This window comes from Nomia melanderi, chromosome 11 (assembly GCF_051020985.1).
Source record: "Nomia melanderi isolate GNS246 chromosome 11, iyNomMela1, whole genome shotgun sequence".
Lineage (NCBI taxonomy): Eukaryota > Metazoa > Arthropoda > Insecta > Hymenoptera > Halictidae > Nomia > Nomia melanderi.
In genome coordinates this window covers 15,252,500-15,276,433 of record NC_135009.1, presented here as the reverse complement: position 1 = coordinate 15,276,433, position 23,934 = coordinate 15,252,500, and the positions used below count along the sequence as shown (strand labels likewise).

At 42.8% G+C, this 23,934-nt stretch overlaps 3 protein-coding genes and 1 long non-coding RNA gene across 9 annotated transcripts in view; 2 read left to right on the top strand and 2 right to left on the bottom strand.

Annotated features, from left to right (window-relative positions):
• shep (RNA binding motif single stranded interacting protein alan shepard) overlaps window positions 1-2,842 on the bottom strand; it is a 56,810-nt gene extending 53,968 nt beyond the window's left edge. The window contains exon 1 of the mRNA XM_076372132.1: window positions 1,630-2,842. Within this exon, the coding sequence (XP_076228247.1) occupies window positions 1,630-1,686 (57 nt within the window). The 5' untranslated portion in view covers window positions 1,687-2,842. The remainder of the gene's footprint in view (window positions 1-1,629) is intronic.
• A 3,941-nt stretch (window positions 2,843-6,783) lies between these two features.
• Window positions 6,784-18,493, top strand: Mettl2 (methyltransferase-like protein). Its single transcript, XM_031988484.2, has 6 exons — window positions 6,784-6,827; window positions 16,970-17,104; window positions 17,213-17,365; window positions 17,448-17,876; window positions 17,963-18,135; window positions 18,209-18,493. Exons 1-6 carry the CDS (start codon window positions 6,799-6,801, stop codon window positions 18,340-18,342), a joined length of 1,053 nt encoding a protein of 350 aa, XP_031844344.1. The 5' UTR covers window positions 6,784-6,798; the 3' UTR covers window positions 18,343-18,493.
• Window positions 10,876-16,899, bottom strand: LOC116432112 (uncharacterized). 5 transcript variants are annotated; one of them, XR_004236066.2, is made up of 7 exons: window positions 16,753-16,899; window positions 16,239-16,664; window positions 15,851-16,037; window positions 15,658-15,765; window positions 12,637-15,581; window positions 12,327-12,529; window positions 10,876-12,049 (listed from the first exon to the last, which is right to left on the bottom strand). It is a non-coding gene; the product is annotated as an uncharacterized LOC116432112 (long non-coding RNA). The 5 variants fall into 5 exon arrangements; XR_004236065.2 differs by lacking the exon at window positions 16,753-16,899 and having other exon boundaries at window positions 16,239-16,734; XR_012999705.1 differs by lacking the exons at window positions 16,239-16,664; window positions 16,753-16,899 and adding an exon at window positions 16,117-16,223.
• Window positions 18,494-18,633: 140 nt separating the features above from the next.
• Window positions 18,634-23,795, top strand: LOC116432110 (protein HID1). 2 transcript variants are annotated; one of them, XM_076372127.1, is made up of 12 exons: window positions 18,634-18,841; window positions 19,074-19,433; window positions 19,517-19,570; window positions 19,634-19,857; window positions 19,936-20,177; window positions 20,244-20,474; window positions 20,548-20,673; window positions 20,733-20,989; window positions 21,060-21,303; window positions 21,375-21,424; window positions 21,593-21,759; window positions 21,838-23,795. In XM_076372127.1, exons 1-12 carry the CDS (start codon window positions 18,776-18,778, stop codon window positions 22,058-22,060), a joined length of 2,244 nt encoding a protein of 747 aa, XP_076228242.1. In that variant the 5' UTR covers window positions 18,634-18,775; the 3' UTR covers window positions 22,061-23,795. The 2 variants fall into 2 exon arrangements, with proteins under 2 accessions (XP_076228242.1, XP_031844343.1); XM_031988483.2 differs by having other exon boundaries at window positions 21,375-21,514.
• The last annotated feature ends 139 nt before the right edge of the window (window positions 23,796-23,934 follow it).

The following is a 23,934-nucleotide window of genomic DNA, read 5'->3' as shown; positions in this document are numbered from 1 at the left end:
GAGAAAAAAAAGTAATTAGAATTACCTGGGCAGAATTTTGAATGCAGGGTGATTAACAGGTATTTATTCGATTACGTGCACCGACGTGCGCATGAGAAAGAAATGCATAAACATTAATATGAATTATTCTGCGAAAAGCGTAGCAATTGAAAGTAGGCAGAGAACAGGAAGAGACCGGCAAGAGTCTGCGCAGAATGCCAGGACCGTACGAATAAGATTAAGAACCTGATTTCACGAACGTCCACTAAAAAAAAAATATTCTACTCTAACGGAAAACGTTCGCCGATTTGTCCCGCTGTCTTAATCGGATGATACACGATTTTTCAATAACAATAAACGACATTTACTGTTTCACTGATCACGTGGTCCCATATTTCCTCCTCGGGGCGTCGATCGAACGAATACTCGAGCCGGACACTGGTACCACCGACTCGCGGAATAACATTCGAAATAAAAGTATTTTTTAAACAACGATAAACAACGGCAGATAAACGAAGCGAGCGAGTATCAGGAGCGTGATAACTCTCGGACGCGTATCGTTCGATAAACTGTCACTTCACCGGTACAACAACTGCTGTCCCATATCCCGTTCGAAATAATTCCGTGTATCCGGCGGCGAAAACGCGTGATGCGTCGAAGACGAGATTCCGTGGATTTCGAGAGCCATAAAATTCGAAATCCGTGGTACCTGCGCCCCGGGCCAGGGACATCGAGAAAACGGAACACACCGGACGAATCGAGAGGGTACTTGTCGGTCGAAAAAGAAATATTTCAAATGAATCGTTGGCTACAATCGAGCGGCCGAGGAACGAAAGAATGAAGGAAGGAAGGAAGAAATGGGAGGAAGAAGAAAAGAAAGGAGCAAAGAGAGACAGACAGACAGACAGACAGACAGCAGACAGACAGACAGACAGAGAGAGAGACAGAGACAGACAGAGAGAGAGAGAGACAGAGACACATAGATAGATAGATAGATAGAGAGAGAGAGAGAGAGAGAGAGAGAGAGAGAGAGAGAGAGAAGAGCGAGAGAGAGAGAGAGAGAGAGAGAGAGAGAAGAGCGAGAGAGAGAAGAGCGAGAGAGAGAGAGAGAGAGAGAGAGAGAGAGAGAGAGAGAGAGAGAGAGAGAGAAGAGCGAGGGATACGCGAAGACGGTCTCGAGAGAGGTTAAGGTGGGGGACAGAAAGAGGAGACTGGGTGGGGCAGCAGACGCCCCGCGGCAAACTGTCAAACTACGTCGGTTCCGCAAGGTTCGTGGCCATCGGCCGCCCCCATGGTAATGCTACGTTTTCCAAGAGCGTGTATACACAAGTAACTATGCACGCACGTACGCACTCTCTTTCTCTCTCCCCGTTTTACAGACGCACGCAACAGACGGACACAGTGAAAGCACACGTATAGTCAGGTACACGCAAGCAGGCAAAGCAAGCAGGCAGGCAAGCAGGCAGGCACACACAAGAGCATGAATGTGAACGCGTGTGCGATGCGGCCGGCAGGCAGGCAGGCAGGCAAGCAGGCAGGCAGGCAAGGCAGGCAGGCAGGCAGACACACACGTTTCATCACCCGGCACCGATGACGATAAGACGACGGAAAAATAAGATAGAATAAAACTGGATCGTTTGAGTTACTCACCATCATTTTATAGTTGAGCTTCCTCGGCGCGGCTACGTTTTCCGTTCTCACGGACATGTTAGCGGTGTTATCGCTCGTGGCGCCCGAACGAAACGATACCGAATGCCGTCGTCGTCGGTCCTATTACTACGGGCAAAACTGTCTTTCCTTCTCGCTCTCCCTCTTCTCTCTCTCCCTCTCTCTCTTTCTTTCTCCCTCAGTCTCTATCTCTTTTTCTCGATGGCTCGCTCTTTCTCGCGCGCGCTTCTCTAATCGTACTTATATGTCGTTGCCTGGCTTTTGGTCTGGCGTAGCCAGAAGAGAGCGGCGTCGGGGCCGTGTATTTTTTTTTCGTATGCCCTGCCGTACACGCTGGTCGTTAGATGCAGAACCCACACAGCACGGTCACGAACGAATTTGCACTCTGATCGGCCGATAAACCAGGGTGGAGCGGAGGCAGTAAAAGAGCGAGGAATAAAGAGAGAGAGAGAGAGGATCGGAATAGGTGTGGGTGAGACGCTTCGTGAAACGAGGGGGGAGCCGGCGAGGAGGGGGTAGAGCTAGGACGAAGTACGGTACGTATGGTTACGGGCGCAAAGGGACACGATAGCCGGTCGGTCGGTTGGTCGGTCGTGTCGGTACGGTATTGAAAACGCCGAACGAAATCCGATGCGTCCAAGCGCGGCGGGCACGACGATGTAAATCACTTTTGCACCGCGTACGTGTGCAACCAAAGGAGACGATGATATATAGGATGATCACAGAGAGAGTGACGAAGGAAGAGAGAAAGGGAGAAAGATGGGGTCGCGCGACGGGAGGAAGATCCGAAACGAGGAAAAGAGACGGAGAGAGGGACACGCAGAGGGATGTGTGTGCGGCGGCTTATCTGCTGCACTGGCCGAATGTACACGCGTGCACCGACGTAAATGTAGCAAAAGTATGGAGCGAGAGAGAGAGAAAGAGAGAGAGAGAGAGAGAGAGAGTGAGAGAGTGAGTGTGTGTGAGATGTACACGGGAACGAAAGGGGTAGAGAGCTGAACCGATGCCGATACCGAGCACGGATGTAGAGTGTCAAGAGGGTGTGTCGGCTGTACACTTCACTGCTACTATCGGTCGTACACTTTTCTCCACGTCGTTATAGAACTCGTTATTAAAACACGCACCACACCGAGAGAATCGGCCAGGCTACACCGTGATCCGAGCCAACGAGCGGAGAGACCACGCGAAGATTATCACCTACTTCGCTGTCGTTTTCAGGCTGAGTGGCGGCCACCGTTGCGGTACGATCGTCCTGATCCACCTCGTCGGCGCGTTCGTCGGCGTGTTCCTCCCGTTTTATCGTTGTCCTCTCGTCGTTACGGTGTTCCCGTCTCCCCGAATCCTTCGACTCGGTTTCACGCGTCCTTCCGTTCCGCCGTTTCACCTCCTTCCTCGCCTTACTGGCCGCCGCCGCTGCTGCTACTGCTGCTGCTGCTGCTGCTGCTACTACTGCTGCTGCTGCTGCTGCTGCCGCTGCCGCCGCCGCTGCTGCTGCTGCTGCTTTCTTCCCTGTCCGGCCTCTCGCCACTTGGTCGTCCCGAGAGAGGTGAGGTATCGCGAAACCTTCCTATCTTTTTCGGTGCTTTCCGTCGTGCCGTCTCGTCCCCGTCCCGTTCCTGTCTCGCGCGTGGCCTCGCACCTTTTTTTTCTCGTCTTCTACTATCGTACAAATCTCCGCGGAGCACTACTAATACAGCATGTTACAAAAATAGAGTTTGTGTTCCCTTAAATAAAATAAATGTACAATTAATTGTTACTTGTGGTTAGGAAACATTTAGTGTATGTGTTGTCTTGTAGGTAGAGTCTAAGCTACTGCCCGGCGAGGTTCGCCCATCTTGCCCGAAACTGAGTGGAGTCGCCGCGTGGAGGCGCTGTGGGGCTACCACCAACGGTGGGGCTCCGGCGGCCGCACCTGTCTGCGCGACCGCCACTCAACACACGCTCAACCAGTATCACCGTACGCGGGACCCGATATCTTACGAGCTCGCCGTGCGGGACGAGGACGCGGCTAACGTGCCGGTCGCTGGTCGGACGGAGACGGACCGCGGTGGCTGCCCAAACGAATGACGCAGCGAGGAGAGAGGGTCCGTGATCGCCGCGGTTTTCTCGGCGAGTTTCGGCGCGGCGCAGTTGGCAGGCATGCGAATCAACGAGCGCCGAGCGGGACCGAGACCGCCGTACCACCGCGATCCGCGGCAGACGAGGACCGCGAATCAACGACAATACGACCGAGCAGAATGAAAAAAGAGGAGAGAGAGAACACGGACGACAGACACCACACCGGTGGCGGGTGGCGGCGTGCTACTCACCCCCGTACTCGCGACCCTTCGCGATGCGGCAATAAACGCAGCGCGCCGTATGCCCTCTTATGTAGAAATCTACCTGAGATAGTACCAAACTCTCTCTTTCTCTCTCTCTCTTTCTCTCTTTCTCTCTTTCTCTCCGCCCGTTCCTCAGGCATCTATACTAAAGAAGAAAAACCGGTAGGTATTAGCGTGTCCCGTTTCCTCCTGCCCGCTCCTCTCGTTCGCTCTTTCTTTTCATAGGACGAGATCGATTCTTTCGGCCCTTTCGTCGGTACCCGACGAGGTTCTTTCGCACCTACTCCGCGAGAGACTCGCGTTATCGATCGTGGAACGACCTCACTCACTTCTCCTACTCCCTCGAGGTCAGGAGACGAGATTTTCCTGTCGCTCCCCTCCTCGCCCCTCCTCGCTCGCCCCGATCCCTTCCCCTCTCTTTCTTTTCCTTTCTTTACCTTTCCCTTCCTTTCCTTCCCTTTCCTTTCCTCTTTTTTCTTTTCAATGGTGAATCTTGGCAATTTCTTTCGCGGTCATCGACATTTTCTCATTCATGGAACGGCCGAGATAGAGACCGACGGATCGATCCTCGATCCGAATCGATAGTACCGCGACTCGCCGCGGGCACGGTCTCGCCGCGAATCGATTTCCACCGGCTGATAATCGCTCGCGTCGCGATCGATCCCGTCCTGTCGTTAATTCACGGATGTTCGCGGTTTTCTTTTTCGTCCGCTTTTCGCCTCGTGGCCGTGCAACGGCGTGCAACCGTGTGCGCCGGCAACGAGGGATGCCCTCTGCGCTCGCAACCGTGCGGACGTTCCTGCGCAGTGGCGTAGGAATCGGGAAATCTAATTCGGCGACTTTTACCTTGCCCGTTGCGTGTCGGTTTTTCTGTTTGCGCGAAATATCCGATCGCGTTTATTATTCATCGATCTGCTCGTTAAAAGATACCTGTTCACCGAGACAACCGTCGCGAGACTACGCTGCACGCGACTGAGGAACTACGTTCGAGGAACCAGCATGGACACCGAGGTTACCAATTTCAATAATTGATCTCATTTCCGATTCTATCCTCTGCCTGTAGATCTATCTCCAGGCAGGACCAAATTACTAGTTGTTAATCTCTTCTTTCAGGATTATTGAAAAGATGGATGCTTTGGTATTAGTACATTGGAGTACAAGTCAACAAGAAATGTCGATAAATTAAATTTTCACGGTTTCTGTATAAACCCCAGAAAAGCCCTGTTCACAGCACTGACGGGAATTATCTTAAAATAATTAATAAGTAAAAGCGACAAGCGAACCACTCGGAATAGAGGACACACTTGGTTTGGGGGCTCTGGAACGGTAAGGTCAGCCGCATTAGTAATCACTGTTTCCCCATGATGACACTAATAACAATCATTAACAACAGAGGCAACAATAATTACAAATTTATGTTTCCATTGGCAAAGCCGATAAGCAAACCGTCCAATCGGAACAGACAAGAACAGATAAGACCAATCGCATTAGTAATCGGCGTTTTCCTGTAATAACAATTATTAACCCTTTGCACTCGAGAGGTGACTCAGTCACCATTTGATTTGATATAAAAAATTACAAAGTGTCATATATAATATTAAGTTTCGTATGATGCAGCAATATGTGAAACAATGATATAAAATAGCTTTGTTTCTCAATTTACAACAACAGTTTAGTGTTGTCTATGTCTCTTCAGAAAGTGTCGAGTATTTCTAGTGAAAAGCTTTCGAGTGCAAAGGGTTAACAACACAGTCAACAATAATTACAAATTTACATTCCCATTGGCAAAGCCGATAAGCAAACCGTCCAATCGGTATATAGACAAGAACAGCATTTCTGGAGGTTCCGAGAAATAAGACCAGTCGCATTAGTAATCGTTTTTGTCCCGTAATAACAATTATTAACAGAGGCAACAATAATTACAAATTTACATTCCCATTGGCAAAGCCGATAAGCGAACCGTCCAATCGGAACAGACAAGAACAGCACGCGTTTCCCGTAGGCTCCGGGAGATAAGATCGGCCGCATTAATAATCACTATTTTCCCAGCGATGTCGAACTGACGCACGCTTCCGTTACAGCGACGCTTAACGCGCCGCCTAATAAAGCCCCGCTATTAGCCGAATAACCCGGGACTGAATCAGCCGGGTGTATATCTATCGTTTTGCCTGGTGCCCGGTGAACGGGCGAGAAGATCGGTTGCTGCCCGAATCCCGGCGTACCTCCGCCGTTCCCGCTTCTTCCCGATGGACCCCGTCACGTCGGCGGCTTAGTCATTAACATCGGCTGACCGTTTACCTGGATTTGCCTGTCGCCGTGGCAGCGCCGGGCCACCGACGGACGGGAGACACCGAGCAAGAAACCAGGCCACTTTGTTTTGACCGATGTCTTTTCTTGTATCCCCGCCGCCTCCCGCTTCCTCTTCGTCACGGCCGCGAAGTCACGGACAAGGTCAAGGCCGTTGGCCTTCATTTCTCGACATCCTCCGCAACCTCCTACGGGTTGTCCCTCTTCCTCCGTCCCCCTTCTTTCTAATCGCATTCGTTCACCTCCGGGACCAATTAATACACCGGATACCGAGCCACCAGGCGCGCACGGTGTAGCTAAAAATCGGTAACTTCCAGCTCTTCGAGAAACGATCTGTTTACTTAACCCTTAACGGAGCAATGCCGCGTTATTTTTAGCATTGTTATCGTAATATTCGCGACGAACACGTCGAGTATTGTGCTAGGTCACTTTTGCGAAGTTTACGGGATCTTTTTGCCGGTAAGTCAACTTGAAGTACTACCGGTCGGTTAAGGGTTGGACGCGAAGTAACTACTCGGAATAAATGCAACCAGTTCTGCAGGAAAGCAGCGGGTAAGTGTAAGCGATGATAAATGCGAAGAATAAATCGTGCGTAGCAATGGATGGATGGTTTGAATATGGTAGTGGGAATAACACGTAATTGTTACGTGTCCGAGCGCTCTGGAACAATCGAATCGAAAAACTTGGATCGGCATAAAGATCCGCGGTCTAGCAATACGCACGCGACCTATCAGAGTAATTTATAAATTTCTCTATTTATAACTTCGATAAACGTCACCGACGGAGAGCGTTCGGTTATCGTCGCGCTCGAAACCCGCCGTTCGAATCTCGTTCATGATTCACACCGGTCGATGCGATCCTTTGTTTTTTACTGCATCCGACTTAACGAGAATCGCATACCGGACTCGTTGCAGAAACGAGCCTAGCTCAATGCTCTCGTTGATCAGTTTCTGTTAACGCGACCGTCCCGAAAGTTTCTTTCGTCTCGTTAACCAGTTAAATGTGGAACTTCGTTTGGAAAATCTCTCGTTGTCGTTAAATGCAGGCCAAATGTACTTGAAATATATCCTAACGAAAAACTAAAGCAAAACGAAGAACATGTTTGTCTCAAAAAATAAATAATCGTTGAAAAAGTTGGCACCATTAAGTTCTAAGATGACGTGTATACTCGTCAAACACAGTTAACTGGTTAATACTAGGTTCGTAGATACTTGTAGTTTGTTCTATTGTTCCTAGAAAGATTGGTGTTCATTTAAATCTCGGAAGTTAGAGGTTCGAGAAAATCACTGAGATGCACATTTGTGCGATTGACATCATCTTCCTCTAACATTCGGGGAATCTTTCGACTCTTAACACTAGAACCACTAAACAGGTCAAAACGACTGGTTCTCCTTCTCTCAATATTACCGAAAAGACAACAAACGTTTCTCCGAGAGGCTGCCGGAGAAATTGCGTTCGCAACGCGCAAACTGAATTTCAAGCCGACTGAAGTCTCTTCCATAAAAGTCTGTCTACGAAAAGATTAGAACAAGTCGATCCGACTGGCAGGTAGTTCCAGCGTTTAAAACCCACCCGGCGCACGGCGCGGCCGAACGGCCGTTTTCTAGACGGAACTCGATAACTTAAAAAGTGCGAGTGATACAAACAAATGCTTCAGAAAAACGTCGTAAGGTACCGAGCTAAACATACGGTGGTTTTTTTCACATTCCAGGGAATTATGAAGTTTCTTCAATGACAATGGGCATTCTTTTCGATTCGAACGTTATAGAAACAGAGAAACGGAATTTGTTCGCTGAAAATGATTATTTAACCCCTTAACTTGTACGCTCGAGTTAATTCGAAAAACAGGCCAAACTATGAAAATAACGATGTGAAAGCAAAGAAAAAATTTTATTGATATTTATCATTTACACGGGATTGTAAGCTGTAACACTTATCTATTCAAGAATAAAATATAGCCTTTTTCCATGGAACAAAAGCGCAGTATATCAAAATTGATTTTTTTTTGGCTGGTTTGTTCAAAAAAACTATGCGTTAAGGGGTGAAATGAAAATTTCGGGGTTTCGTCCACAGGCGGCACGGCGAACGTCGCGGAGGAGCACGGAGAGCGCGAGAAATACTTATGGGACAAGCTAATATTTTTACGTGCACATCCCGCGATCCCCCCAGTTCCCATTGATCCCCTTCCGGTTCCACTCGCCTTGTTTTCCGTCCACCGATTTCGGCGTCCCCGAGCCGGCCGGGGCACCTCCTCCTCGGAGCTGAAACAAAAATTGTCCCTTGCAGAATGAGACGATCTCACCTGGTCGACTTGTTCTACTACGCGTGGAATTGCACGGAGATGAGAGGACGGCGGCCACTCAGACATTCCGTTGCTGCTGCTGCTGCTGCTCGTACCGAACAGGTTTCCTACCGATTGCAGAAAAAAACCACGCGGACCCGTGTAAGCTAAACAAAGTTATTCGCGGAGAATCGATGCGGCTGATTTTCGGTAACAGACCGTCGTTGTTCCTCTAACCGTTCTCCGTGCCATGTGCCCCGGAAAATCGGCACGATCGTTTCCGTTCGACGGCGTATCCGGCTCCGTAATGCTTCCGATCGACGACTCGCTCGATTTTTCCGTAGATTTTCTACGCGAATTTTACACCGAACCCGTGGATAAGTCGAAATTGCTTATTGAATTCTTTCGTTAACGATCTATTTAGTAATGCGCGAATTGAATGATAAGTCGATCGGAATTTCAACATTCGAATTCTGTGAATGATTATTCATTCGAAATAATGAGTTCGAATAATGGGTTGATCACGGTTGCACAGTATTTCCGAGCTTATCGACAGACCCTGGGACCGGCATTGTTGTCGGTTCGAAGGAAAAGCGCTCGAAGTCTCCGTTTTCGGTGTGACATCAATTTTTAGAGGTGTTATAAATGACGGCTATAAATATGCCACGTCGCCCGTCGCCCGTCGCCCCGTCGATCGCGTGATGGAAAGATCGAAAGTGATATTTTTCAGTCGCCGTCGCATCGACGTTGATTTAAGGAGCACGGATTGGTTATTGGAACCGGGGAATTCCAAGGAAGAAACGATTCGACTGATTACAACATACGCGAACGAGCGATTTTTCGCGAGACGTTCATTCGAATATTGACGAAACGATTAATGTTGCATTCGAAAACAGTTTTAACGCGTCGACTGCCATAGGTCACCGGTGACCCGCGGACCAAATCGAATCACTATAGTTCACTCAATGAAACGATATGAAAATATGTCTATATTATAAACAATGCTACATAATACAGCGACATTCAAGATGAACGTGGAATGGTAATGCAATTCGATCAAATCATTTAAATCGTGCGGCGTTCAACGTGTTAATGTATCGTTTCTATATATATATATATATGTTAGACACATTTCGCTGATCTCCGATGTATTGTTCAGGGGATACTTACTTCTAATCCGTTGACCCATCGATTCTAATTACTCGCGACCGTTATCGCGCGAGTGACTCGATTTCCAGGGAACTTTCGATCGGCGAGTCGCGAGGAGGATACGGCTCTAGCCGGACAAGATGTCTCGAATGTCGCGGCGAGAAATTCAACGAGGTACGCCAAAATTCTCTAGGGGCACACGGGTCAGCGAGAAGTCAAGGCCACGCGGTCAATTGCCCCGCGATCCGTCGCCGTTATAAATAGATACGAGCGGCCGGTATCTACACATCTATTTGCACGCGTGCTGTTAAAATCCGAATCGGAGTTATACCGACTGGACTCTACCCCGTTCCGGCTTTTTCCCCGAGCCGCGAACGAAATCCCTCCATTGACGAGCCGGCGCGTCTAACGAACGGCATCGATCGTTCAATCCCTTGACTCCTGGCTATTGATATCCCCTAACGTGTCTCCCGTTTTGTCCTTTCTCGCTCTCGCTCTTTATCTCTCTTTCTCTTTCTTTCTATCTTCCTCTCTCTGTCCACCACGCTCCGCTAATTAACACGCGCGGTAAACAGCCTCGCGTGTACACGCGACAGTCGTGATTCCGCGTTCGCGTAAAACGAAACCGAACGAGCTGCCCGTTATTATTCCGTGTGTTTGCCACGGTGATCACCGATGACTACAGCCTTAACCCTTTGCACTCCGAAGTTTTTCGCTAGAAATGTTACATTTTCTGATGAGGTGAAGACGACTTTGTAAAACCAACTCGAGGAGAAATTCACGCGAATTGATGGACGAAGCTATTTTACGTCAATATTTCTCAGATTGATGCGTTGTATGAAGTATAATATTAAGTATCAAACTTTATAGCTTCACTGTAGGAAGTCAAATGACTGAGAGTCACCTACCGAGTGCAAGGGGTTAACACTGGAACTACCGAGCGTTTGATACGATTAATATGCAATTCTTATGAAAATTGTAACGACAGATTATTTTCAGTTTCTTCAGACATTCGTTATAGTACTTCAGTGGAACTATTTATTTTCAAAATCATTTCGAATATTCATTTTGACTGGTACGTAGTTCTAGTGTTAACCCTTTGCACTCGGAAGTTTCTCGAGACATTGTTTGAAACTAATTTAATGATAATTCACAGATAAATTAAGCAAAGCTATTTTATTTAAATATTTCACATCGCAAAATATAATTTTAATTTAAAGCACTGAATATTCAACTCCATAGTTAAGGGTTAACATTGATACCGAAGAATTACAGGAATGACTAATCTTAACACGTTGTGCCATGGGGGTCACCGGTGACCCCCAATCAAGTCGACTTTAGTTCGCTCAATTAAACGATGATTATTCTAATATTTGATTCTTTCCATCTTGTGTATTTTTGGCATCAAATCGTACGGCATTCAACGTGTTAACAGTTCGCCCATGGGACAGCCAGCAACCCCTTCTGGAATTTCGACATTTTGACGAGATGGAGTGTTCATGGAACACTAAGCAAACGAATGAATTACTTGAACAGCAATTTGAATGTTTTCTCTGAAATAAGACCTGTTTTTAACCCTTTGCTCCGAAGTGCTCTTGGTTTCTTTGAGGTTCACGTCGACGTTGGTTCGTTCAATTACAGCTTAATATGATACAAATAAATATAGAAGAAATTATTAAAACAGGTAGAAGTTGCAATAAAATATGTCGAGTCTGACTCGACATAGGACTGCTAAGGGTTAAACTATGTCACACTGTAGAGATATTACCAAGTTCTCTCGACAACAATGGATATTCTGCGTTTCGATTCGAACGTTATAGAAACCGAACGGAATTTATTCGCGGAAATTCATTTTTCGAATGAAAATCATTTCGCATAGCAGAGACTACTTAGCGACACGCTGGTGCTCTTGAATTTCCATTATGCGGATAGTCGAATTTCAGGGTTCTCTGCGTCGTCGCGCGGGCAACGATTCACCGGCGTAACCGTGACTCGTCACGGATCCATCCTCGCGGGGCAATCTCCGCGCCGAAGAAGGAAAACGGTTCCTGCGAAACAAGAAGAGCGCTTATTGATCGGTTAGGCGGCGGATGCAACGAGCGCGGCTTATAAATGCCACCGGCCGCGAAAACTATAACCGATGCCAATTATTCACTCTCCTTTTGACGCGGCGTCGTTATGGAAATTCTGCGCGGACCGCTCCTCGGCGGAGCGAGTCGTCGAATGAAACGGATCCAGCGATGACAAACCATTTTACATTTTCCTTGAACGACGGGAGGGGTCGGTCAACCCTTTGTGCACGGACGTCGTCCTATTGATGACGTCAGGCCTTTAGGCTTGGAAGCTGTAAACAAATAATTTAGTGTTTTTATGGTACCTCCGGTGACAAAGAATGATATATCATTGTTTAGACGTTCCGTTTTTTTAAGACAAAATCTGCTATTCAAGGTAAATCGGGTATTTTTAGGTCTCTTCAACTTTGTTCGCTAAAATGTTTGACACTAAAACTATCGTACCAGTTAAAGTGATTATCATTTGTTTCGATTATTGATATCTTAAAAGCATTCAATGTTTCAAATGATCCTGAAGATAAATTGAATTAGGAATCACGAATCATTTACCTACTAGTGTCAATACCGTAATTGTTTAACCTTGCTCTGTTTTGTTACACATCTGATACGAACGACGTTTCCATTTTTCCAACGCCAATTCCTTTGTTTCACCTTGCCAGAGTATTCCTATTCCCACTTCGTCAAGGGTGTGTCTCGGTTTCAGAACAGCGGGAGAAAATTGTAATTAAATTATACACTATCTTTTCAGTAATCTGCAAAATGAGAAAAACCGAGGACAACCTCAGGGTTAAATAACCGGAGATCGATACGCAGCTTTCTTCCTTTAGAAATTTGTATAAAAATCTGTTACGTAACTCACCTTTCCACGGGAGAAAGGTTCGAATATATTCGAAAATCATCGTTCGAAAATGAACTGTTCACTCGACCCTGAAGACACTCGCACTTTCCACGCGTGTATGTTTTTTTCAAAATTTTTCCCCCCTTTTTTCTAATTATCTTTTATTCTGGAAATGCGGGCATTTTTGTGCGGCGCTACGGGTTGAATGCGATTCGTTGGAAGATACAGTTCCGCGGACAAATTCAAGGGGAATAACCCTGTACCACCCTATACAGGCAGAATGTATAATCTCGGGGTCATTGCCCGAACGATCTTTGGGGGTTCCACCATGCCTGGAACGAGGGTGAGGTGCCTCGGAATACTGGGCTGATATCGACCACTTTCCCCAAAAGCTAAAACGCAAAGATAAAATTAAGCAGCCCTCGTTCGATTTTCTCTCGGTGTGTGCCCATCATTTTTTCAGGGACCCACGGAAACGCATTTGACAATGTCATTGCTTCCGAGGAATTGTCCAGACGGAGTTCCTCCCCTCCGTGTAATCCCCTAACTCATTATTCACCGGTTAAGTCCCACTCCGAGACTTACCTATTCCAACATAGAATTTAACCAAAAACTCCGAACCCTCGCTCACGAAAGCTTCCCATTAGAAATACCCAATATTCTCTAACGACGTTTAAATAACACATTGTTCAACCGTTCGAGACGAATCACGGAAACCAAAGAACAAAACTAAAGTTGAATATTAAACCTTAAACATTAAACTTGATAATTCTACACCGACTCACCGAGAGTCTCGACAAAAGTGTTACCTCAGATATTTCTCCAATACTCGAGATCGTTGATAATCAGCTAACCTAACCTTACAAAAGTTTCCCTAATTCGTCACATGGGTAGCCCGAGCGATCAAGGCAGGGCGTTGTCACGGTAATTTCCCGATTTCACGTCGGCCTGTCCCAACCTCCTTCGATTAAAGCCATTTCTTTCATTCCTCATTGTCCTCCCGAGAAAGAGAGAAAAAGGAGAGAAATATACATATACACGGGGCTCGGTACGTCAACAAATCCTCTGATCGGGAGATTAATCGATGCAGCGAGCCCGTCGTCCATCGGTTCCGTCTGCAGTCGAAGGAGACGAGAGGACGAGACGTAAGGACAAGGTTCGATCCTTCGGTGCGGGCACGGAAGGAGGTGGAGGACGAGGATTCGAGGAGTGTCTTCTGGATAGAGGAGGGAGAGAGCAGAGGGATAAGGGTTGTTCGACGGATGGCCATGCCTTTTGGGGCAGTGGCCCTTGCCGCGATGCTTCCGAGGGTGAGAAGGGGCAGACGAGGACCTACGCGTTATTGAGCGGGCATTTCCCACAAAGCGCAGACGAGGGCAACCACCCCGTAGCGCTGCGGCGCGCAGAGTTCTCTACACTCTCCTTCCTCTCCCTCTCTCACCCTCTTCGCCGTTTCTCCCTTTTCCGCGCTTCGCTTCTGCCTCGCTCTCTCTCTCCCTCTTCCTCCATCCCCCTCGCGCCACGCTCGGTCCCTCTTTCTCCCTCTCCCTCTCCCTCCATCCGTCCCCCCGCGTCTCGCTCCGCGCTTTTATCTTTTTCTGTCGCCTTCTTTTCCCGCTTCCCTCTTTCTCGCAGTCTCCTCATCCTTTCTGCATCCCTTTCCAGGCACACACGCACGCAGACGTGCACGCGTTGCACGCGCTATCCTCTGCGAGCACTCGGACACTCGCGGCTCCTCGGAGACTAATGTATGCACGGCTGCAACGGTATTAGTCGCGGACGTTTAATCGGAGATTTACTTGTCGAACTTTGCGCACGATTCTTTGCTGTCCGGCGTTTCGCAGGGAGCACTGGAAACAGGTTAACGCACGGTTTATGGAATAGTTTAGTTGTCTCTGAATGCCGAGCTAAGATTTATATGAACGAGCATCGATTCTTATAGGAACGACAGAAGAAATTGTAGAATATGTCTTCGAACCTCGATCGCAGCGTGCCTTCCCGAAGTCGGAGAAATCTGTCGCACCGCGACAGCTAATGCAATTATCGTTTACATGATAAACAGCCGGAACGTTGAGAATTCGAGATGCGGATAGACGAAAAATCGATCGCCTCAGACGTCCCGTGCGAGCGCAGCCCCGTTGACCGGTTAACTGTGGACTTTGAAAAATCTGTACAATGAGATCAACCTGTGACGAGTGTACGCGTCGAGGGGGAACGCGTATAGAAACTAAAGCTAGACGGAACACGGTATATTTGAAAACAAGAAAACTTCGTATCATTTCGAGTTTTGAGATTTCAAATCAACTTTATGCAACGTTCAATTTCAACCAAGAAAAATCTAGGAGCTTGACGTTGCAGGGCCATATAACTTTCTCCACCCCTTTCTTTCCTTGTTCCAACTCTGCCCAGTTTTCTAATTAATCGGAGCTTCTCTGCGATTCGCGAAACGAATGTCACGGTAGAAAGTGTTCGCACGGGGACAATTGAGACTAAATCGTGCGGCGAACTAGAGCATCCGGTTCCAGTTTCGATCGTGGCCCGCACGGCTCGGTCCCTTCGGCTCGTTTCGATCCGTGACAATTCGTTTCCCGGAATAATCCGCGCGCGGAGAAATTCTTTTTCGGCCGGCGAGTACGAATACCCGCTCGGATCTTTTGTTTCCGCGTGCCTGTCTGTGCGCATGTTCCTCGCCGCTGCTTTGTCCGCGCGAGCCCTTCCACTTTCCGCGAATTCCTCGAGGAGAATTGTTCGAACGAGGATTCAGCCTGCGCAATATGGAAAGATTTAGACCACGATTTCGCGTGGCGTACATTCTCTTTCCATTTCTCTTTTTTTCCCGCTTAGTGCCAGCCAGTTCTTAATATGTAGCGCTGCCAGGACGACTTCTTCTCTTTGTTGGAGTTTGATTGAACCCAAATTTCTTTGCATTCATGCGAATGTCTTTGGAACTGTCCGCATGTCTGTTTCTGGAAAAATATATTTATTAATAGTTGAAATTTGAAACTTGAAATTCATCATCATAATATGTTTTATCTTGAGTACACTGTATGGAGAAAATAAGATATCTTCATTCAGCAGTGAACGTGTGGATCGTTACCGGTTTTAGCTACCCCTTCTTGCTCGTCGAGAAAATATTCTTACGTGTCGCTTCTGGAAAGTATTTTTCAAACCGGCGGAAATCAATGAGTACTAACCCCATGAAAACATAAGGGAGACATGGATGTATCGATCTCACCCCTAGGGACTTAGCGGGATTAGGACATCACAGTAGCCACCCACGACGAGGCATGAAGCACCATGCAGTAGCGGAAGAAGAAGCTTGTAGCCCTTAGCAACGTGTTGCCATCGACAGTCTATATCTAGGGCCGTGTAATGTATTTTATCGTATTCTCAGATAAGATAATCCTCCAACTTGTCCTAACCTACAAAACAAGAAGGGTCATTTAACATCATATCAATTCTATTGTCGATGAAAAATTGATGATAATAAAGCGTCGTAACTCGATAATGTCAAATGCAAAACTCTATCGATCTGAAATTTGCAATTGATTTTATTCATTCGAGTTTCGAGAACGAGATGTGAACTAAAAAAGTATGACGATCCGTCGTGTTACATAACCTACCTAAATATTACATAAACCGTGGGTTTCGGGTTATGTAACTTTTTTAAAAAGTGCCTTTAAAACGCCTGTCCGCGATTGTGGTTGGCCGTTTCAGTTCTATTTTCGTCTGCCACGCCAAATGAAATTTTTTTGCAGATTCGTGGATCGTATCGATTCGCGGAGGAAAGAGAGGAAAAAAAAGAGAGGCATGCTACTTGTTCCTGTGGTACCAATCATCCAATGACGCAATGTACCACCCTCAACCTGCACCCTCTGCGTCACACCCATCCTGCTTCCTTATGCTACGCGCCCTCAACCTATATCAGCCTCCTAGGTCGTTGATCCGTGAGTCTTACTGCAGGGTGATCCATGAGACATTTCGTTTCGCGTTGGGTCATTCCTTTATATTCAATAAAAAAACGAGATGTCCTGATTCCTCTCTATGTACTTGTAAAAATAAAAAGAAATGTCTGTCAACATGTGATCGTTAGTGCTTGTAACACTAAAATCGTACCACCTGAAATGTGGAACTTACGAGTAACTTTGTCTGATTTGCAATTATATAATGAACTGTAACGAGTATGTAAACATTTTGTAACGCCTTTAAATTTTCCGACGATCCTTTATTTTTATAGATCACGTTAGAGAATGTATTATTGTTGTCTGTACATTTTGGAAAAATATTTATTATTTTATGAGAGGTCAATTCTTTCGAGTTCTCGATGAATTGAGATCTAACGATGCATGTTCAGTTTGTCGAATGCGCGCGAAGCGAAGATGGAAGAGAGCGTGACAGAAGTAAAACCAGACGAATCAATTGAAAAGAGACCTCAATTTGGGAACAGAACTATCTCTGACGATGACAATGTATTTCAACACAATGCATGGTAGAGATCTTTCGTTGTTTGATGTGTTGTTAATAAATTGGTTACGCAGATTTATGAATTTTAACCTATAAATTAGTTTTGAAAATTATTTATGTGCTTGATTTAAAGGGACAATGTTATATGGGACAAGGAACAGGAGAACTTGGCTCAACAAAAAATCAATGAGAATTCAGTAGTGACCCTATCCGATGAAAAGATATCGGAATTTGAGCAAGAAGCTGATAAATATTGGGACAAATTTTATGGGATTCATGACAATAAGTATGCTGATAAATTATATATGCAACTTATATTACTTACTGTCATAAATATTCGTTTTCTGTAGTTTCAATTGTATTTTCAGATTTTTCAAAGACAGGCATTGGTTGTTTACTGAATTTCCAGAGCTGGCTGCAAATACTGTCAAACAGGATTTTAAGCAACCCTTGAGGTGTGCAACACCGGATGAAGATAAAGATAACACGGAATCATATATAAGAATTCTTGATCTTCCTACTTCTAGTGCAAATAAAATTTTGGAAATTGGTTGTGGGGTAGGGAACACTGTGTTTCCGATACTTTTGTATAATACAGACCCAAACTTATTTGTATATTGTTGTGACTTTTCTACAAAAGCAATAGACATATTGAAACAAAATGCTGCGTACAATACATCCAGGTGTAAAGCATTTGTCTTGGATGTAACACAAGACAAATGGGAAACTCCTTTTGATCCTGAAAGCTTAGATATTATCATATTAATATTTGTTCTCTCTGCGATACATCCTGATAAGTATGTATCTTTCTTCAGTTAGATTCTTATAATAGTGTCAATGAAAGTAGGGAGTCAAATTATGGATTATTGCATTTCATGTACAGAATGAAGCATGTCATACAACAAGTATACAAATATTTGAAACCAGGTGGGCTAGTCTTGTTCAGAGATTATGGAAGGTATGATTTAGCACAACTGAGATTTAAAAAGGGCAGGTGTCTTGCAGAGAACTTTTATGCTCGAGGTGATGGAACCAGAGTGTATTTTTTTACACAAGGTATTATATTTAAGTAGTTACATTAATATTATTGAATCTACTTAATTTTAAATATTGAACATCTTATTTGTAGAAGAAGTCAGAACTTTGTTCACAAGCTGTTCATTCAGGGAAGAGCAAAACCTGGTAGACAAGAGATTACAAATTAACAGGGGAAAACAGCTTAAAATGTACAGAGTATGGATTCAGGGGAAATACAGAAAATAAAAAATATACCCTTTAGTGTACACATGTGTAATATATTTTCCTGTATCATAAGAGCTGTAATTATGAAAAAATGATTTATTTCATTATAAGCGGTAAATCCGTAATTTTATGTTTTTAATATACATTTTTTACTACATCACTTGTTAAATGATCTAACGTTCGGATTACTATATTTTGTAAATGTTACTAGCGAATAAAATATATAATTATATAGGAGTATTTTAAAGAAATTAATCTACTTAAAATGATTCGTACGTATGCTCGCAGTAATAAAGTTGCCTGAATAGAATAAGTTCTGATTGGTAACACTGCTCTGCTATTCAGCATGTAAACATGGCGGTGACCGTGATCGTTCTTGTTTAATGTGAAACAAGTGATTTTTGTAATACAATATTGAAATAATTAACTATAAGTTGCTGAATTACACTTCAATATGGGAAATGCTGACACAAAGTTAAACTTTCGTAAAGCAGTCGTTCAATTGACATCGAAAACACAGGTACATATTGTTGTTTATTATCGTAATTTGAAAGCATATGATGCGTTTGACGTTTCAGCGTATTCAAGTATATACAAACGTTGGTTGTAATGTAGATTACTTCGTTTACATTAATTATTAATTAAATATCCGTGTTACAAATAGAATCGAAATTACGTATTTCACAATGTCACTGTATTCTGATAAATATGGTTTAGGTTAAACAAAATATTACCTCTTTTTCCAATTGTAGGTGATCGATGCTGCAGATGATACGTTCTGGGATCAATTTTGGTCTGAAAATGTAACCAATGTTCAAGATATATTTACCTTAATTCCTGCACCTGAAATTCGTATATTAAGAGAAGAAGCACCATGCAATTTAGCTACATTATGTTACAAAGCGGTTGAGAAATTAGTAAAAGCTGTTGACAACAGTTGTAGAACACAGAGAGAACAGCAAACCGTTTTAAATTGTTGCCGCTTATTAACAAGATTATTGCCATACATTTTTGAGGATCCCGATTGGAAAGGATTCTTTTGGTCTAGCTTGCCTGGTAAAGAAGATGAAGAGAGCGTTCCATTGGCACATTCATTACTTAATGCGCTTTGTGTAAGATCATTTATTTATGAAATTAGTACAAAACATATATTTTCTACATTAGGAGTACCTCTTATACTGTTTTGCTATTTCAGGATTTGTTGTTTTGTCCTGACTTCACAGTAGCTACAAATAGAAAGTCTGGACCTGTAAGTATAAACTATCCTGTACTCAAAAGACAACATAATTTCAAAACATTTCGTTTCTCATAGGATAAAGCAGAGGAACTGCAATCTATAGATAGTTGTGAATATATTTGGGAAGCTGGTGTTGGGTTTGCCCATTCACCTCCAAGATATCCAATTTTGGACTCGAATAGAACAGAGTTATTGAAATTGTTACTGACATGCTTCAGTGAAACCATGTACAATCCTCCCATGGATCTATCTATTACACCCAATAGATGGATTCAGCATTTAACTAGTACTGAAAATAGGTAATTTACAACAATCTTTACTATAGGTTCATTGTATAATTTAATTTTCATTTAAATAAATTTTTATATTGATTCTAGGCATGCTTTACCTATGTTCACATCACTGCTGAACACAGTGTGTGCCTATGATCCTGTTGGACTTGGAGTACCGTACAATCATTTATTATTTACTGACTCTTTGGAACCTCTTGTGGACGTTGCATTACAAATTCTTATAGTAACATTAGACCATGACACTAGCGGTGGTGCTCCATTAGAAGAAGGAACCTTGGGAGATAATTTATTTATTAATTATTTAAGTCGTATTCATAGAGATGAAGGTAGCGCTTCTTTACGCATATTAATTAAACGTTTATAATAGTAGATAAAAATTACTATTTTCGTAGATTTTCAGTTCGTACTGAAAGGTATTACGAGATTACTGAATAATCCGTTGATGCAAACATACCTACCAAACTCAACCAAAAAAGTACACTTTCATCAAGAATTATTGGTATTTTTTTGGAAGATGTGTGATTATAATAAGAAATTTTTATATTATGTATTGAAAAGCTCGGACGTCCTTGAAGTATTGGTACCTATATTGTACCATTTAAATGATTCGCGTGCGGATCAGTGTAGGTATTCGTGTTTCTAAAAGTTACAAAAACGATTATACATTAATGCGTACCAACTGAAACAATGTTGCAGCTCGAGTTGGATTAATGCACATTGGTGTGTTTATTTTACTTCTGCTGAGCGGAGAGCGCAACTTCGGTGTCAGATTAAATAAGCCGTACACCGCCACAGTACCGATGGACATTCCAGTTTTTACAGGTTGTACAATATTACGTTAGTTCTTTGAAACGCAACATTGAGTTGTACAATGTTTACAGGTACACACGCTGACTTGCTGGTTACCGTTTTTTATAAGATAATCACAACTGGCCATCAAAGATTGCAGCCCTTATTTGACTGTTTACTAACAATTCTAGTCAATGTTTCCCCATACCTTAAGACACTGTCGATGGTAGCTAGCACGAAATTACTGCATTTACTCGAAGCATTTAGTACACCATGGTTTTTATTCTCAGCGCCTACTAATCATCATTTAGTATTCTTTCTCCTTGAAATTTTTAATAATATAATCCAGGTGAGTCGTGCATTCTTTTAACGAAATAAATCTTGCTTGAGTCAGTGTAATAAAGATTTTCTGTTATCAGTACCAATTCGATGGCAACAGTAATTTGGTATACACAATAATACGGAAGAGACAAGTGTTTCATGCATTAGCAAATTTACCGAGCGATTGTAACACAATTGCAAAATCTCTCAGCAAGAGACAACGTCGACACGTGCCAGCCAGTACATCTAGTGAAAATGTGAATGAAGCAGCAATGGAAGGATCTCATCCTGCTCAGCCTGCAGAGCCTGGAACATTGAAAGCATCTTTGTTGGAAACTCCAGGCAAATTTCACTTACTCTATTACATCGATTAATTTCCTTAGAATGCTGATTAACGATATAATTTCTGATAGGCATTGAGAAAATGACGGAGAAAGAGTCTGCGCATCCGCTAAGTCCATCGGTGAGCGTCGAAGTAGCAAAACCTAATCATCAGAGTAATGCAGATAGTTCAGAGGATTTAACGGCTACTGTCAAAACTTCTGTTATACCAGTAAAAAAATTAATTATCTTAATATTTCTTCTTGTATATAAAGTAATTCATTCGTATCTTGTTTCATTGATTCAACAGAAAGGAGGCATTAGAGTTTCAGAACACACAAATGCGTCTAACAGTATAAACCAGTGGGTCCCTTCCAGCGAATGGGTGTACCAGTGGAAAAGTAAACTTCCGTTGCAAACTATTATGAGACTACTTCAAGTTCTTGTACCTCAAGTTGAAAAAATATGTATCGACAAGTAAGAAAAAATGTTTGCCTTTCAATATTTCTTCGGAGTGATGTTACTCTAATGATTTTTATGCTTTTCAATTTTCAGAGGCCTAACGGATGAAAGTGAGATTTTGAAATTTCTACAACACGGCACTTTAGTTGGATTGTTACCAGTACCACACCCCATCCTCATTAGACGATACCAACCAAACGCAGGCACAACTGCTTGGTTCAGAACGTACATGTGGGGCGTTATATACTTGCGGAACGTTGAGCCACCGATTTGGTATGATACTGACGTAAAGTTGTTTGAAATTCAGAGAGTCTAAACGCGGCGTATACTAGTGAGCAAATCATGATTAGCTTTAGCACTGGAATTTCTATACTACTCAGTCATAATATATTGTACCTACGAAAAACTACATCTTATTAATAGCCATTACAAGTTGCACCAAGTAATAACAAAATTTACTATTTTTGTTAATAATGTAACAAATTTTTACAATCGTAGCCTTTTTTATGATTCTATTACACAGAGTTACAGAACTAATTTTACGGAGATCGTTCGTTAAGAAATAATAATAATAATAAATAATAAAGTAGTTTCGACATTCCGAATTGTCACTGATCGATGCATGGATATTTGCAACTATGCCAGTGCCTTTACAGACGTATAATCGATTGTTTGTTCAATCAAATGTAAAAGAATTATTTATTGAATGATTAATCATTATTTCAAACTAGCTGTTTATATTTTGTCAATTCTGATAGTTTAATAAGTATTGCTTTAACGATCCGTTAATGTTTTCCTAATCATATTTATTAAGAATGTATAAGCTTGTAAAATACTAGTTTTGTATATCTGTGTAGTAGCAACCAAGTTTTAAGACGTAATTCTAAATTGATGAATCGTGCAATTTGGAGTAATTCTTCCCTTTCAGTGATATAAGGATCATTGTAAACTCTAAGTCATTGAAAAAATAATCTCCGAAAAAAAGACTTCTCTTTGCTACATAGAAGATAGTTCTATTACTATTTTACCAAATCTCGGTAAAAGATTCAGAATTATTCATTTCTTTAAGTACAAAAGAATGAGAGGAATCTATACATATATTGTAAATGCACCAATAATTTTAAAAAAATGTTAATCTTACACCACATTTCAAACTAAAGAGATAAAAGATAATATTTCCATTTACATTACTTTATAGTATGTAATGTGTTTGTTGTCAGCGTAATGCTAATCTCATTTTATTAAAATTTTTTCATACATTTATACGTACCATATCTGTAACTTCAAGATATCCAAACTTTGTATCATTTTAAGACGAAATGGAATTAAGTGATAAAATTTTAAACATACAAAAAAAATTATGTTTATTACATAAACATCTCATTTGCAACAAACTGTTATTCTTGATACCCGCATTCGTACAGACGATTAACGAAATGCAATGACAAACAGTTTGCGTTGTGCACTTTTGTACAATAATTTTATTTACGTATTGGTGCAGTTACTCTATTTTTTATGCATGTTAATAAAGATGCGTGTTTTTTAAAATATGTAAATCTCGTAATGAAACGATATTTAAGCATGTTATGTATACAAAACTGAGCACTTACATTTAATTGTCACGCGATAGCGTAGCATAGAAATTTGTATCACGTTTGGTACTCTAAAGGAAAATAACAAAGGGAAAACGAGTCGATACTTTTCTTATTTCAGGCTATATTTCGAAGTGCAAATGTATAGCTTGGAATTCGTTGTTAATTAGAAATATGAGGATATTCTATACGATGAGATATATTATATAAATTTGTTTTAAAAAACAAAAAGCAAAGTTACTATGTAAACTAATGATTTATGTGTGCATATAAACTTTTGGCGTTGTCAAAAGAAATTGAATACAATAATATGTATTAGTTGGGTTTCGTGTCATGGTCGAAAGATTTCAGAGACTGGCAAAGATGTATGTGTGCTTGTGGCGCGCGGTATGTATGTACACTCATACAATGTATATGTGTATGATTAAATAGTATAAAACACGACTAATACTTAGCTTATACTTTTATTAATTATTACACCATAAAAGTTATTATTTCATCCACATTATAGCACTGAATACTTTTACACTTTATGGAAAAAGTGAGCAGTTTATATATCAACACAACTGTATCATTAGTTTAAATCACTCCTTATTTC